The following is a 16576-nucleotide window of genomic DNA, read 5'->3' as shown; positions in this document are numbered from 1 at the left end:
GCGTGAGGCTGATAAACTAAGGGGCTTTTTCTCACAAGTAATCTAGTTAGAATTCCTTTGGTGATTTATTTGCTCCCTTTCCTTCTCAATCTTGTTTATGTCTCAGGGTGCCGATCAATTGGCTACCTTGATCATGGAAGAGAAAGGGGAGCTCGAGAAGGAAGCCCTACTACGGTCCCTTTTCATACTAGCCCGCCTCAAAATCTGCAAGGTGAATCAAGAGGCAGAAGAGGTGGTTTATGAAAATAAGGCCGTGGTGGAGAACATTATTGAACTACAGGCCAACGGCCAAGGCCAAAAGTGAGAGTTAGTGGAGCTTCAATAAGATATAGCCTTCCTCAAGGATGATTTGATCAAGGCTTAGGACACAGACAACCATAACCACTTAAAACCAAGCTCCTAAAGGAAGAGCAAGACTAGTTCAAGGACTTACTAACAAAATGGGAGCAGGAGCTAGAGGAGTTAAGGGGATCGTTTGATGCCCTTAAGGGTGAGAAAGTGAGGTCATACAACTGGATACAAAGTAAGTATATGGAGTTAACCAAGTCAGTGAAGTGCAAGGGGGAGGTCTTGAAATAGTGGGATGCTCATATCATGACTCTCAAGTCCAGATTGACTTTAGACTATGATGTAATCCGATCTTGTGACCTATAGATCCAAGCTCAAAAATCCAGTTAGGAGGCTACCCTTACGTCTTTGATGGGCATGTCGGCCTAAATGCTGAAAGCTAAAGAAGTTCGCAACCAAGCCTAGGGCTATGGTTACAAAGAGGGTCTCGATAGGTTGCGAGACCATTTGTTGCAGAACCCTGGGACCAACTTGAGAACTCTCAATCTAGCTTCTCTCTAACTTGACTAACAAGCCCTTTGCTTTGCCAAGTCTATGGGCAAAGACTTGATGTCTGATGCCTTTCTAACACACCCTTAAGATCTTGAATATCCTTGTTTTTGTGTTTTTGTAGTTTGCTTGTACTCTCATTCTTCTCTTCTTGTATATAAATGATTTAATGTGGAATGTTATTCGCTTTGCTCATCCTCTGCCTTTTCTCCCTTTCTATTTCTCCTGTTTAACTTCTTATTTCATATTTGGCTACCATCTCGATCATTGTTGCAAAGCGAGTTCGGAGACTTTGCATTGTTTTATGTGAGGGTTGGGAAGCCAAGGAACTTAGGCCCGACTTTTGCATCGCAATGAGTTTAGAGACTCGATTTTATTTGCACGAGGGTTAGGAAGTCAAGGGACTTGGACTCAACTTTTGTATCACTGTGAGTTCAGGGACTAAACTTTATCTGCACGAGGGTCGGAAAGTCAAGGGATTTGGACCCAACTTTTGCATCAAGGTAGTCTAGGGACTTAGCTTTATTTATATGAGGGTCGAAAAGTTAAGAGTGTTGAATCTAAGGTTTCAAGTTTCATGTAATTATATATTTATACATGGATTTTGATGATAAAAAATGATTCAAAGAATAAATGAGTTTCAAGTTTAAATTATCTACACAATGGAGTCAAGCACATCAAGGAACCAAGTATGACCAAGAAGTGAATAAATTCACATTAAAGTCATAGAATAATGTTGTAAATCTCTTAAAAATTCAAAATTAGGATTAAGGTTCAAAATTAATATTTTATCATAAAATATTAAAATACATTTTCAATATATGCATGAATATTTTGAAAATTTTGAAAGATGATTGATTATCATTTTTCACATATGCATATATGATTAAGGATTGAATTTTGAAAATATTAAAGATGGTTGATTGTTATCTTTTACATGTACATGTTTTATTTAAATATTTTCAAAGGTGATTGATATTTTTTTAACTTATACAAAAGGTAGATGATTTGTTTGAAAATTTTAAAAAGTAAAGCGTGCTCCTTTTGTCATATGTAAAAAGTAAAAATATTATATTTAAAATTTTTGAAAAGTAAAGTGTGCTTCTTTCGTTATATGTAAAAAGTAAAAAGACTAGGTTTAAAATTTTTGAAAAGTGAATGATGTTGTCTTTGACATGTGAATCCTTTTAAATTTGAATATGAAATCTCATATGTCTATAAATAAATCATTTGAGAGCTTCACATTCACAACACCAAGAGTACATAACATTTATTCAAAGCTTTCATTCTCTCTTCTCTAAGCATTGAGTCTTAAACCTTGTTTATTTTGAGAGAGATATAGTTTGAGCTGTATTGTTCTTATTTCACTCATTGATGAGTGTTTTCTGATAACCTACCCGCTATCAGCTCTTGTATCAGTAAAAATGTGTGTATAACCCTTGTGTGTGTAGAAAGTGTTCTATACAGAAAATAGTTGAATCACCACGTGTAAGGTGATTACAAGTGTAAAGGGTGTTGTACACGGATCCTTTGTAGCGGTGTTGTTCAAAGGTATAATAGGTTTCTATCTCCATCTGAATGATATTGAATAGTGAATTTGGAGATCCTCAAGGGATAGTTTGAGGTGAGGACGTCGGTAGTGGGGTCGAACATTGCTAATATAATGAGTTTGTTTCTTTCTTACCCTTACTCTTTATATTTATTGATGTTTCGTATTTTGTTTATATTTTATATTGTATATTTGATTTATAATTGTTATTTCTTTTTAAATACAACTCAATTTACCCCCCTCTTATGTTAGTCATTAGGGCAACAATTGATATTAGAGCCAGGACTGTATTATAAGATTAACTATCTTTTGAGTTAAGATCTTATGACTAATATTACAGTTTCATTTGGTGAAGGTCAATCTAGCAGTCGGCATTCACTCTTTTGTGGAGACAATTACTCATTCTGAAAAGTTAGAATGAGGATATTCCTTCAGGCTCAAGGTTCGAGAAATCTGGAAATGTATTGTAAATGGATCTTATATTCCAACAAAAGTGATTGATAAAGTAAAGGTCAAAAAGAAAGAATAAGAGTTTGATCGTGAAGACGATAGACTTTATACATTGAATTTATCTGATATGAATTTATTATATAATGTTTTCAATGGTAATGAGTTTAATAGAATAATGACTTGCGCTATGACAAATGAAATTTAGGATAATTTAAAAGTTACTTATGAAGGAATTTCGTAAGTCAATGAATCAAAAATTTATATTCTTAATCATGAATATGAAATGTTTAAGATGAATGATGATTAATTTATTTCTAGTATACACACTCGTTTTACTAACATCATAAATAGCTTGACAGCTCTTGTCAAAATTTATTCCAATGTGGAGATAGTAAGAAAAATTTTCAATTCTCTACCAAAAAGTTGTGAATCAAAAGGGACAACGATTCTTGAAGTTAGAGACCTAAAAAAGCTCGAAATGAATGAACTCATTGGGTCGCTTATTATCTATGAGTACACATTGAAAAGAGGAGAAGAAAAAGGAAAGTCAAAGAAGAGCTTGGTACTTAAAGCTGTTCCTCATGAAAGTAAAAGTGATGAAGATGAAGAAAAGAACGACAAAGCTGAAGAAGTTGCAATAATAACAAGAAGAATTCAGATACTCTTAAAGAAAAATAAAACTCTTCCAAGGAAATCTTTCAAAAAGTTTTTCAAGAAAGATTTAGATAAAAATGACATTTTAATTTGTTATAAATGCAATAAGCCAAGTCATATCAAACCAGATTGTCCTCTGGTAAAGAAAGATCGAAACAAGGGCAAGAAAGTAATGAAAGCTACATGTGATGATTTCAAGTAACTCAGATAGTGAAGCAAGCAATAGAAAATCAACAAATCTTTGTCTTATGGCTAAAGATGACATTGAGGTAACAAGTCTTGATAATATTAAACATCCTTCATATGAAGAATTGCAAAATATTTTAGAAGAGGTATATGAGAAACTTAAAAAATTAGGTATAAAGTATAATGTTTTGAAAAAGAAAAAATCTTCTTTAACAAACGAAATTGATATTTTAAGAAAAGAAAGCATCATTTTAAAAGATGAAAATCTTGAGTTGAAGAAGAAGAAAACTGATTTAGAAAATATTGTTGAAAACTTTACGAATGGAAAAAGAAATTTTGAAAAACTTTTGGTAGTCAAAGATGTGCTTTTGACAAAGCAGACTTGGAATATATGCCAAAACAAAAATACAAACCTTATAAAAATTTCTTTGATAATCCTTTTACATCAAAGTCTAATATTCAAAATTCTTTTTATAAAAATAATTTTGTCAAAGAAAGATACTATTATAATCATTCAAGTTCTTCATATATGCCACATACTATTTGTAATTTTTTTAATAGAAATAGTCATAATTATCATGCTTGTCCTATTAGAAGAAAGCATACAATGACTATTAGGGTTATATAGGTACCTAAAATCTTATTTCTTCTAATATTAATAAATAAAGGATCCAAATAATTTGGGTACCAAGAAAAATCATTTTAATTGTTTTTATAGGTATGCATTAAGTCCTCCATAAGTAAAAATAAATAATTTTTAAATATTGAATGTTGAAGACACATAACGGGAGATAAGACTAAGTTTTTTTGATTTTAGATCTATAGAAGAATGACATGTGACATTGAGAGACAATTTGAAAGGAAACATCGTGGGAATAGATAAAATTGGTAATGAATCTTCTCTCATAATTGAAGATGTTCTACTTGTTGAAAGTCTAAAACATAATTTTTTGAGTATAAGTCAATTATGTGATAAAGGATTTACAGTTACTTTCAAAATGGATAAGTGCATTACTTTGAATAATCATGATTGTAATATTTGTTTTACTACTTTAGAAGCAACAATATTTATACAATCGATTTTGAATAAATTACCTTACAAGATGCTATTTACTTTTCAGTTTAAAATGAAACTAGTTGGTTATGCCATAGAAGACTAGGTCATGCCAACATGAAATTTATTTCTAGACTTTCAAAAAATGATCTCGTGAGAGGTTTACCAAAGATAAATTTTCTTAAAGATAAAATTTGTGATGCATGCCAATTTGGCAAACAAACAAAAACTTCTTTTAAAACCAAGAAACATATTTCCACTGCTAGACTATTGTAACTGATACATATGGATCTTTTTAGACCAAATAAAGTTGCAAGTTTAGGAAGAAAATATTATGCATTTGTTATTATTGATGATTTCTTTAGATATACTTGGGTCATCTTTCTTACTTATAAAGATGATGCACATAATGCATTTATCAAGTTATGTAAGAGAATTCAAAATGAAAATGGCTGTACTATTTCAAGTATCTAAAGCAATAGGGGAAAATAGTTTGTTAATAAAAGTATTGAAACATTTTGTAATGAAAATGGTTTTGTGCATAATTTTTCTGCTCCTCGAACTCATCAACAAAATGAAATAGTAGAGAGGAAAAATATATTTCTTCAAGAGATGACAATAATAATACTCAATGAGAACAACTTGCCTAATTACTTTTGGGCCGAAGCGGTAAGTACTGCATATTATATTATAAATAGAGTTATGTTAAAATCTAAATTAGATAAAACTCCTTATGAGTTTTGGAATGAGAAAAAGTCCAACATTGGTTACCTACATGTATTTGGATGCAAATGTTTTATTTTGAAATGACAGGGATAATTTAGACAAGTTTGATGCAAAATCTGATGAATGTATCTTTATCGGGTATTCTACTAATAGTAAAGCTTATAGAATATTTAGTAAAATGACTTTGACTGTACAAGAATCTATGCATATAGTATTTGATGAATATAATTCTCTACTCTCCAAGAAATCCATTGATAAAGAAACATAAGGTATAAATAATATGGAAAGTCTCAATCGCAACAAAGAGAACATAATAAAGGAAGTCCAACATGGAGACATAAGGAAAGATCATCAAAATTTAATCCAAGATGCAACTAAATAGTAAACATTTGTGAAAGATCATCCAGTGGAACACATTTTGGGAGAACTTTCACGAGGTGTAAGTACTCGATCATCTCTTAGAAATATTTACAATCATACTGTTTTTCTATCTTAGATTGAACTCAAAAATATTGATGAAACAATTCTTGATGAATTTTGGATTCTAACTATGTAAGAAGAGTTGAATCAATTTGAAAGAAATGATGTTTGGACACTTGTTCATAGACTTAAAAATCATACTATTATTGGAACAAAATAGTTTTTTAGAAACAAGAAAGATGAGTTTGGAATCATTATTAAAAATAAGGCTCAACTTGTAGCCCAATGTTTCAATCAAAAAGAAGGAATTGATTATGATGAGACATATGCACCAGTCGCAAGATTAGAAGCTATTCGAATGCTACTTGCATATGATTGTTATAAAGATTTAAAATTTTTTCAAATGGATGTTAAAAGTGTTTTCTTAAATGGTTTTATAAATGAAGAGGTATATGTTGAGCGACCTCCAGGTTTTGAAAATCATATTTCGCCAAATCATGTTTTCAAACTCATAAAAGCATTATATGGACTCAAACAAGCTCTTAGAGCTTCATATGAGAGACTCGGTAGTTTTTTGATTGAAAAAAGTTTTTCAAGAGAAAAAATCGATACAACTCTATTCATTAAACATGAAAATGATGATATTCTTTTAATTCAGATTTATATTGATGATATAATATTCTGTGCTATTAATGAAAATATGTGTCAAGTTTTTGCTAAGACTATGTAAGAAGAATTTGAAATGAGCATGATGGGAGAACTTATATTCTTTCTCGGATTGCAAATTAAGCAAGCAAAAAGTGAGACATTCATTAATCAGTCAAAATATATTAAGGAATTACTGAAAAAGTTTGTGATAGAAGGTGTGAAAGAAATTGGAACACCAATGAGTCCATCCACTAAATTTGATAAAGATGAATCCGATAAACCAGTTGACTTGAAGATATATTGAGGTATGATTGACAGTTTATTATATTTGACAGCTAGTAGACCAGATATTATGTTTAGTATGTGCTTATGTGCACGCTTTCAATCATCTCCAAAAGAATCACATTTAATTGCAGTTAAGCACATTCTTAGATATTTTAGTGGTACAATTGACCTAGGGTTATGGTACCCTAAGCACACATATTTCGATCTAATCAGTTACACAGATGCCGATTATACTGGTTGTAAAATTGATCGAAGAAGTACTAGTAGAGCATGTCATTTCTTAGGTCATGCACTAGTTTCCTGGTTTAGTAAAAAGTAAAATTCTGTTATACTATCTACTGCTGTGACAGAATATGTTGCTGCAAGTAGTTGTTGTGCTCAAGTACTTTACATGAAGCAACAATTTGCATTTGAAATAAGATATCATTTTCTTCGAGACCATGTGCAGAAAGGCGATATATTACTAGAGTTCACAAACATACACGATCAGTTAGTAGATATTTTCACAAAACATTTATCAGAAGATAAATTATGTATGATTAGAAGAGAAATATGTATGATGCATGTTATGAATATCTCTTAAAAGACACACTAGAGTCAATAAAAATTAGAGAGGGATTTTTTTAAATACTTTTACATAAATTTGAGGTTCTTAGCCTCATGTTTGAGACATTTATTCTCTTCATACAATATCATGCCATCCTTATCTATGGAAATTGGCAAGCGGAATGAAGAATCTAATAGAGATTTCAACTGTTTATTCTTCTGCCGAATGATTCATTCCCTTGTGTGAGACTCTTGAACAATTCGCTAAAGTACAACAATTTGTTCTTTAAGTTTTTCAACCTCATAGTTTTTGACTTGTAGCCGCTGAGAAAAAGCAACAATAGAGGAGGAGTAGCGAGTCCTGAGACTCACCAAGTCGTAGATAACATTGGAATCTGACTTATTAGCCAAATTATTATTTTCTTGTTGTAACATGGCACCAATGGCAGCTGCAGAAAGGATATGAGGTTAAGGTGTAGAATACCTCATTGATGGATTTAGAGAAATGTTAGAAGAATGAACCATTGAGAAAAGAATTGAAAGCTTAAAGCGAGAACGTTGAAGAAATGCAGATGAGAACAAGATTTGGTGCGAATTGAATGAATTTTAAAACTGATTTTATAGAAACTCAGAACCATCAATCTTGTTTGTTAACAATATCAGGCGATTGTTTAAATCTCCAGCCACACTTGTCAAGTCACGGGCGGCTCCAATTTTTCAACTATCTACAGTGTCTACTAACACACATTTTTGTTCAGTCCATTTACTTGCTACGGATCCTTTTTAATGATGTCAAAATGGAGAGAAGTTTTAGACTAAAACATTAACATTGTCTGAATTGCTAAACTTGTTATATAAGTTTGAAATTATATTTATACTTTTATTTGAAACTAACGCACATTTATAGGGAGAGCTTAAATATTAATACATGTTTCAAGTTCTATCAAGTATTTGTCATCATCAAAAAGTGGGAGATTGTTGAATCCAAAGTTTCAAGTTTCGTGTAATTATATATCTACATATGGATTTTGATGATAACAAATGAATTCAAAGAATAAAGTAGTTTCAAATTTAAGTTGTCTACACAATAGAGTTAAGCACATCAAGGAACCAAGTATGAGCAAGAAGAGAATAAATTCACATTAAAGTCATAGAGTAATGTTGTAAATCTCTTAAAAATTTGAAATTAGGATTAAGCTTCAAAATTAATATTTTATCATAAAACATTAAAATACATTTTCAACATGTGCATGAATATTTTGAAAATTTTGAAAAATGATTGATTGTCATCTTTCAAATGTGCATGACATGATTAAATGTTTGAACTTTGAAAATATTAAAGATGATTAATGTTATCTTTTACATGTGCATGCTTTATTTGAATATTTTCAAAAGTGATCGATATTTTTTTTTACTTATGCAAAATGTAGATGATTTGTTTAAAAAATTTGAAAAGTAAAATGTGCTCCTTTTGTTATATACAAAAAGTAAAATTATTAGGTTTGAAATTTTTGAAAAGTGAATGATGTTGTCTTTGACATGTGAATCTTTTTAAATTTGAATATGAAGTCTCATATGCCTATAAATAGATCATTTGAGAGCTTCATATTCACAACACCAAGAGCATACAACATTCATTCAAAGTTTTCATTATCTCTTCTCTAAACATTGAGTCTTAAACTTTATTCATTTTGAAAGAGATATAGTTTACGTTATATTGCTTTTATTTCACTCATTGAGGAGTGTTTTCTGATAACCTACCCGCTATCAGCTCTTATATCAGTAAAAGGGTGTGTATAACCCTGTGCGTGTAGAAAGTGTTCCACACAGGAAATAGTTGAATCACCACGTGTAAGGTAATTGCAAGTGTAGAGGATGTTTTACACGGATCCTTTGTAGCGGTGTTGTTTAAAGGTGTAATAGGTTTTTATCTCTACCTAAAGGAGGTTGAATAGTAAATTTGGGGATCTTCAAGGGGTAGCTTGAGGCGAGGACATAGGCAATGGGGCCGAACCTCATTAACATACTGGTTTGCTTCTCTCTTACCCTTACTCTTTATATTTATTGATGTTTTGTATTTTGTTTATATTTTATATTGTATATTTGATTTATAATTGTTATTTTTTTTAAATACAACTTAATTCACCTTGTTCTTGTGTTATTCATCTGGGCAACAAAGTGACTTGGGCTTGACTTTTGCATCGTAGCGAGTCTAGGGACTCGACTTGATTTGTTCCGTATTTATTCAAATGAGACATTTCAAAAAGAAAAATAGTTTTATTCATAGATTATAAGGTTTACCAATACACCCCTTGGCTACAACTTATGGAAAATATCTCCTTAGGTGTTTGGCATTTCACGGATGCAGTAGCTCATTTCCCTGGGTATCCTTCAAGTGATACAATCTCGGTCAACTATTACCAACGACGATGAATGACCCTTCTCATCATGGTCCTAGCTTCCCTTATTCTTGTGTGGTTATCCTGGTCCATTTCAACACCAAGCCACCCACCTTGAAAGACTTGAGCTTGACTCACATATTGAAATAATGCTCAACCTTCTTCTTCTTAACCATCATCCGCATCTCGGCTTCCTGTCTTCTTTCTTCTAGTAGGTCTAACTGCTCCCTCAATTTCTTTTCGTTGGAGCCTAGGACAAAGTGTTGAACCCTAAGGTTGGCACTCCTACCTTTGTCGGTACTACTGGCTCGCTACCATAAGTTAGGGCAAACAGTGTTTCTCCCGTTGGTGTTTTGACGGTTGTCCAATACGCCTATAAGACACCAGGAATCTTCTACCCAGTTCCCTTTTTTATCTGTAAGCTTCTTCTTTAGGATTCTCAGTAGAGTTTTATTAGTTGCCGTGACCTATCCATTAGATTGTGGGTTATCCGGGGAAGAGTATTTGAACTTGATTTCTAATTCTGCGCACCAGTCATGGTAATGGCAAGAATTGAACTGTTGTCCATTGTCCGTTACGATGCTATGCTGGATGCTGAACTGGCAGATAATCAATTTCCACAAGAATCTTGCGATGGCACCAATGGTTATGGTTGCTAAGGCTTCCCACTTATACCGACTTGGTGAAATAATCAATAGTGGCGACCACAAACTTTATGCCCCTTTTGCTTGTCAGTAGGGGTTTGACTAAGTCTACTCTAGAGTAGTTCTTGCAGATTCCCTCATGCATCTCAACTAGTATGTATTGGGCTTTCTCCTATGAGACACATTTTAAGAGGGGCTCTAAGAAACCTTGCCTGTATAGGACCCCATCTATTAGGGTGAAGTGTGCTGCCCTATTTTAGACTTTCCGAGCTTCCCATTTTTATGTGGCACTTCATTAGCATCGAGGTACTTTATCAGGTCCAACGCCTATTCTAGCGCCCTTGGCCATACTACCAAGACCTCCTATGGTAGGGAAATCCATCGTCTGTGCAACCATGTGTTCTAGCAGTAGTGAGTCTTCTTGTCTTGACGCAATTCGTTCAACTTGTCGACTCTCTGGCTCTCTTCCTTGGGTATCTGTTGAATACAAAAGTAACAAAAGTAGTCACATTTTTCCCGTATTCGTTGTAGAAACTTGTAAAGTTTCTCGCCCTTTGTGTCTAATCCACCTAGCACTTAGTTGACGACCACCTGGGAGTCGGCCTTAACTTCAATCTTCGTTGCTCCCAACATCTCGGCTATAGATGGTTGGGTAGTAGTGCTTCTTACTTGGCTTCATTGTTGGTGGTTTTGAAGGCGAGCTTGATCGTGTAGTTGTGCTCTTCCCTAAACTCTGTGCTGATGTGCACCCCCCTCCCCCTTTAGTTCGGCAGGATGAGCCATCTAATAAGACCTTCCAAGGCTTTCCTGTGGGTGAAACAGGAATTTCTTCTGGGAAGTTGGTGAATTTAGCCACAAAATCAACAAATACATTCCCCTTTATCGGGATGCAAGAGAGATATTTTATGTCAAACTTGCTCAGCTCAACTACATAGATCATCAGGTGTCTTAAGGCGTCAGGCCTCTGCAAAACCTTCTTGAGAGGAGTAACGGTTAGCACCTTCATCGGGTAGGCTTGGAAGAATGGCCTCAAATGCTACGTCGTTATCACCAATGGGAGGCCATCATGTCCATTCGCGGGTATCTGGCCTTGGCTCCTTGAAATGCATGGCTGGTATAGTACATAGGCTTCTAACACCCTTTTTTATCTCAGACTAAGATCGCCAAGATGGCATGCAGTGACGCTGATAGATACACGGTTGAGGGTGGCCACCTGCCTGGCTAACTTTTGTACGTCATGAATGTTTCATTGTGGAAGCATACTCATTATGCCTTTGATCTTCTCCAGGTTGGCCTCGATCCCACGGTCAGAGACCATAAAACCAAGAACTTACCTGATTTCACCCCAGAGGTGCACTTCAACGGGTTAAGCTTTAATTTACACTGGCGCAAGACTGCGAAGGCTTCCCGTAAGTCATCCAACAAACCTGTAGACACTTGAGGGTGATGACCTAGGGTGGTGTGTGATATCTTCAATTCCTAAGTCAGTATAGAGTGTAAGAATGTCATATGACAAGAGAAGATTTCAGAGAGCCAAAAAAGATCCCTTACCTAAACTTGGACGTGATTTTATATACCCTAACCAAGGTGGTCCCCACTCACTGTCAGAGATAAGGTGACTACTTGCCACCCCAGACACCATGTTGTCGCATTGAATGCGGGCATGCTCATTTTCACATCTGCTCCCTATGGCAGGTTGGGGAAGGTGAGTGCACTATCTAAATTTCTGGAACAGGTCAGGCTCTATCCATGATAGTTGCTTATTGCCGTCTCTGAGCATTTAATGTGGCATGACCTCTTGTCGTATGTGTGGGTTATGGTACACATAGGTGATGTCATTTTCAATTGCGACGAATCTAGTGTGAGCTTCTTGACAGTTCTACCCCATGTGAACATGCAAATGAGACTATAAAGATTCACAGACTGAAGCTGAAGGGTTTTCAAATGATTAAGGTCTTTTACTTCAAATTCATTTGCTTCCTCAAGGGAAAGGTGGAAATCAGATAACGAAGGGGTTTCAAGGACAAGAGACTGTGGTTTAATACACTTCAGTGTGAGATTGACAAGGTTGGGTGCCAATATAGCTAGAGAAAGTGGAGCATTTGACACTGTCCAATGACAGTTCTTAAGGTGCAGAAGATGAATCTTTGGGTCCTTAAGTCCTCCCACACCTATCAAATTCAGAGTTTCCAGAGAGGGGAAGCAATTGTTAACCTTGTTTAGGTCTTCATCATCCAGTCTTATGAACTCAAGTGTCAAGCTTGTCAGCGTAGGCATTGGATCCAGGCCATCCACTGACAGCCAAGCATTCTTTACCTTTAGTTCGAGAAGAGTATGACCTACACATGCAACTACAAACATTAATGCCATTTGATCAACTTTGATATATATAATATATATATATATATATATATATATATAAAAGATCACATCCAGCATGATTGAGTAAATGTATAACCGAAGCTCAGGTATTCATGAAATTAAACAATAGATGGGAAATGAACTAGTACAGTCATATTCGAAACTCATATCTCTCAGCATCAACATCTTCCTTGCACACTCCTGTTGTGTATATAAAAAATAATCCTATTTCCTAAGGTTATTGTTCATTATTTCTCTGGCATCTTATGACTTAAATTTCTATTTGAAACTCACAAATCTTTTTACAAGTTGAGATATATAATGTATTGTTTCAGAAATTTTCTTTCGTCGATGTGGTATGGTGCAGACTCATAAAGCAATTGAAGGGAATGTAACGGTGACATTTACAATCTTATTATTCATTCCAATGCATTCACATAGCAAGTGAAAACTCATTTCTCTCGAGATTACAGTGAAGAATTGAATTAGGTCATTAATTTCTTTCTAATCCACAGAACAAACAAAAAACCATACAAAAATTACCAACCAACAGGAATCTTATGCTAAATGAGTAAATATCAATATAGCGCAACTTGTTTCATGCACTGCCCTAATAATATATAGCTATAAGCTCCTCTTATTAACAAGTAAAGGAAGATTTCATAGGTACTTTTACCCAGGAAAAACAGGAAAAAGAAAGAGGAAAAACTCGTAGACATAGAACGTGTGCACGGAACTCACAGCATGATGAAATCAGAGACAGAACCTCCGACTTTCTCCAGCAAGACTGAACCCAAAAGTCTGAAAAAGATAACGATTTCAGACCTCCGCCGATCTCCGGCAACCACTCCCTCACGAAGCTCACATCGGTGAGGTAAAGGTCGTCGGACTCGTCCTCAACGTCGTCATACGATATGCTTCCGAGAGACTTGTCCACGCCAATCGAGACGGATTCGAGGGTCCGAGAGTTGCGAACCAGGGTGCTGAAAACGGCCTTGAATGGCGTGACCGAGTGCTTCGTCTCGGGTGCACGAGACTTTAGGTAGCGCGATAAGGTCCAGATCAGGTGGACGGAGGCGACCTCGTAGGAGAGCGCGTTGAGGTTTTTCGAGACGAGCCGGCAGCTAGCGAGCTCGGCCGAGTCCACAAGTCGACCCAGGATTTCGACAATCAGAGGCGGTGGCAGCTCCTCCATGTAGAAAGAGAGCGAGCCTTCTGAGCTTGGAGTTGAAACGGCGTAGCATTTGAATATTCGGTATCTAAAGAGAGAATTAGCTACCGTGTTTACACGCTCTTCTAAATGCGCGTGCTGTGTGTAATGGCTAGGACTTTTTAAAAACTGTCCCTGATCTTCACATAAATGCCAAAATACCACCGTAAGTTCAATTTCACCGCCGCCGCCAGTGGAGTTGTGGCTTTTGGTGGGACTTCAGGGTTCACTCACGGAGAGAGATGGGGAGGAGGATACTGAACGAAGCGTTGAGAGCGATGGTGAATGCAGAGCGGAGAAGAAAAGCAACGGTGGAGTTGAAGCCCATATCCACTGTCATGTCTTCTTTTCTAAAGATCATGAAAGATCGAGGTAAAAGCTATTATGGTTTGGTTCTTTTGATTGCACGATCTGAATTTTTTTCTGTTTTCATATATTCAATAGTTTTCTTCTTGTGGATCATTGGGTTTGCAATTTGCTTTCAATTCTCTAATTTGAGGAAAATTGTCGGGGTTTCATGGGCTTATCTATGCGACTTCAGCGCTTTTTCTTTTGCTTTTTCCTCTGGTATTTTTCTTTCTATGACATCGAATGGGAATTCCCTTATGGTAATTTTAATTTGGCAGTCGAGGAATCACACACGCGCACAGTTGAATATGAATTTTAGAGGATATTTGAGGATTCCCTTTCCAGTGTGTAGAATTTGAAGTCTATTGCTATTAAATTTCACAGTCTTTTGCTGTTTCTTTTTTGCGGAACTATTCTTGCAGTTCCTGGAGCCATTTATGTAAGGATTGGGTATTGTGTTTTCTTTGGACTTGTTATTTATCTTTTACCAGGGAGGACTGTTCTATTAGAGTTTATGCTTCTCGTAATGCTGGACAAATGGGCATCACTGTGACCTTATAAGAATAAATAAAAAGATAAAATGAAAAGGGTTGTCTCTTTAAATGTCAGGATTTTTAATTGGCTATCATAAATGAAGGTGGGTGATTTCTTCGTATGTTTTAACATTTGTTATTTTTAAGTGAAAGTTTGTCATATGTTTTAAGATTTTCATTTGGTAACTTGTAGATACCTGTTTGTTCCAAGGGTCCCAGAAGGATTATTTTTGCATAGAATTTTCTTTATCCACAAACCTCTATTGGTCATATCGGTTAAACATCTTTAGCTGCTTAGGCAAGGCCAGTCACTTGCTAATAGTTCTGTCACTTCTACAAGAATGCATGCCTATCGAAAGACACTTCGGAAGTTAATTTGAACCATCGTTTTCTAAACAAGAAAGCTCTGCCACTCACTAGGTTTGGAGCTGCTGCTCTAGATGAGCATTTTCTATGATTTTGCTGGAGCAGGGACAATGTACTCTACTTGTTTCTCTCTTTCAAGTTTTGAAAGGCAAAGGCAATCAGTTAATATTTTGCATGTTGCACAATGACTAACTTGTTCTTTCAGCCAACCCATTTTCATTGGTTTGGTATACTTGCAGGGTACATCAAGAATTTTCAGGTCTATGATCCACACAGGGTGGGGAGGATAACAGTTGAACTGCAAGGCAGGATTAATGATTGTCGGGCACTCACTTACAGGCAGGATATCAAGGCAAGGGATATTGAAGGGTACAGAGTGCGAATGCTTCCAACACATCAGGTTTGTTAACATCGATAGTCGAGAATCTCTCATTAGCCCTCATATCATGAAAAAGGCTTGGGGAAGAAGGGCTTTCCAATATACTTTGTTTATAGGATCTTGTTTTCCAAAGGATGAATGTTACTTTCTACAAACTCATCTCATTACCTCTCTTGCTCTCTCTACGTGCAGTGGGGTTATGTTGTAATCACAACACCAGATGGTGTTTTGGATCATGAAGAAGCTATTAAAAGGAATGTGGGTGGACAGGTTCTGGGTTATTTCCATTAGACCCAAACCTTGTCTATGCAGGCAAGAACTGTTTGTTATCTTCCTTCTAATTCAGTCTATCTAAATTTTTTATGTACCAATGAAGGAGATGATGGACAAGCTTCTGTTTCTTCCTCTTCATAAGTTTGTTGTTTGTTCAGTTATGGAACTAGGACATATCAAATTAGATCTATGCAGAACATTTGGTCCTATTGTTTCAGAAAATATTTCTTAATTTGACAGTTCATAGATGCTGAACCTGTAATCCATTCTCAATTTATGATTGTACTTCATATGGTTTGCATCCAAATGGTTTTCACTGCTAGATCAATCAACCCAGTAATATCTCTTGCAAAGGCCATTTATCTGTTTACATTTTTAGTCCGATATTTTATTCAGCCAGTCACTGTTGAGGGATGTGATCCTTATCACTGTTGGCTTGTGGCATAAATCTCATTGTTGGATTGTTTCATTTGGAGAAGAGATTGCTTGGGTTACTGTGGCTGTCGAATGAGATGGTTAACTTGAAACCATGGCCCCAATAGGGAGGGAAGCCAATGCAAAAAGAGAAGGAAAGACAAACTAATTGATGGCACTCTGTAAAAGATGCACAGTGGTGTTCAAAATTCTTGAATTCTAGGGCCTGCTTTCGATTGATTCACCCATTCATGATCCTTTTTTTTTTTTTTCTTCTTCCTTTTAAAGTAGCAG

At 35.4% G+C, this 16576-nt stretch overlaps 2 protein-coding genes across 3 annotated transcripts; one reads left to right on the top strand and one right to left on the bottom strand.

Moving 5' to 3' along the window:
- Window positions 1–7401: 7401 nt before the first annotated feature.
- On the bottom strand, window positions 7402–13965 carry LOC122304397 (F-box/LRR-repeat protein At4g29420). 2 transcript variants are annotated; one of them, XM_043116655.1, is made up of 3 exons: window positions 13501–13965; window positions 12613–12737; window positions 7402–7804 (listed from the first exon to the last, which is right to left on the bottom strand). In XM_043116655.1, the coding sequence occupies exons 1-3, from the start codon at window positions 13952–13954 to the stop codon at window positions 7724–7726; spliced, it is 660 nt and encodes a 219-aa protein (XP_042972589.1). In that variant the 5' UTR covers window positions 13955–13965; the 3' UTR covers window positions 7402–7723. The 2 variants fall into 2 exon arrangements, with proteins under 2 accessions (XP_042972589.1, XP_042972587.1); XM_043116653.1 differs by lacking the exon at window positions 7402–7804 and having other exon boundaries at window positions 9372–12737.
- A 242-nt stretch (window positions 13966–14207) lies between these two features.
- Window positions 14208–16175, top strand: LOC122304398 (40S ribosomal protein S15a-5). The gene is made up of 3 exons (XM_043116656.1): window positions 14208–14341; window positions 15456–15616; window positions 15788–16175. The coding sequence occupies exons 1-3, from the start codon at window positions 14212–14214 to the stop codon at window positions 15884–15886; spliced, it is 390 nt and encodes a 129-aa protein (XP_042972590.1). The 5' UTR covers window positions 14208–14211; the 3' UTR covers window positions 15887–16175.
- The last annotated feature ends 401 nt before the right edge of the window (window positions 16176–16576 follow it).

The sequence above is a fragment of the Carya illinoinensis genome, chromosome 3 (assembly GCF_018687715.1).
Source record: "Carya illinoinensis cultivar Pawnee chromosome 3, C.illinoinensisPawnee_v1, whole genome shotgun sequence".
NCBI classification, from domain to species: Eukaryota; Viridiplantae; Streptophyta; class Magnoliopsida; order Fagales; family Juglandaceae; genus Carya; species Carya illinoinensis.
Note: the sequence above shows the minus strand (reverse complement) of the source record. Positions and strands in the feature narration are given on the sequence as shown.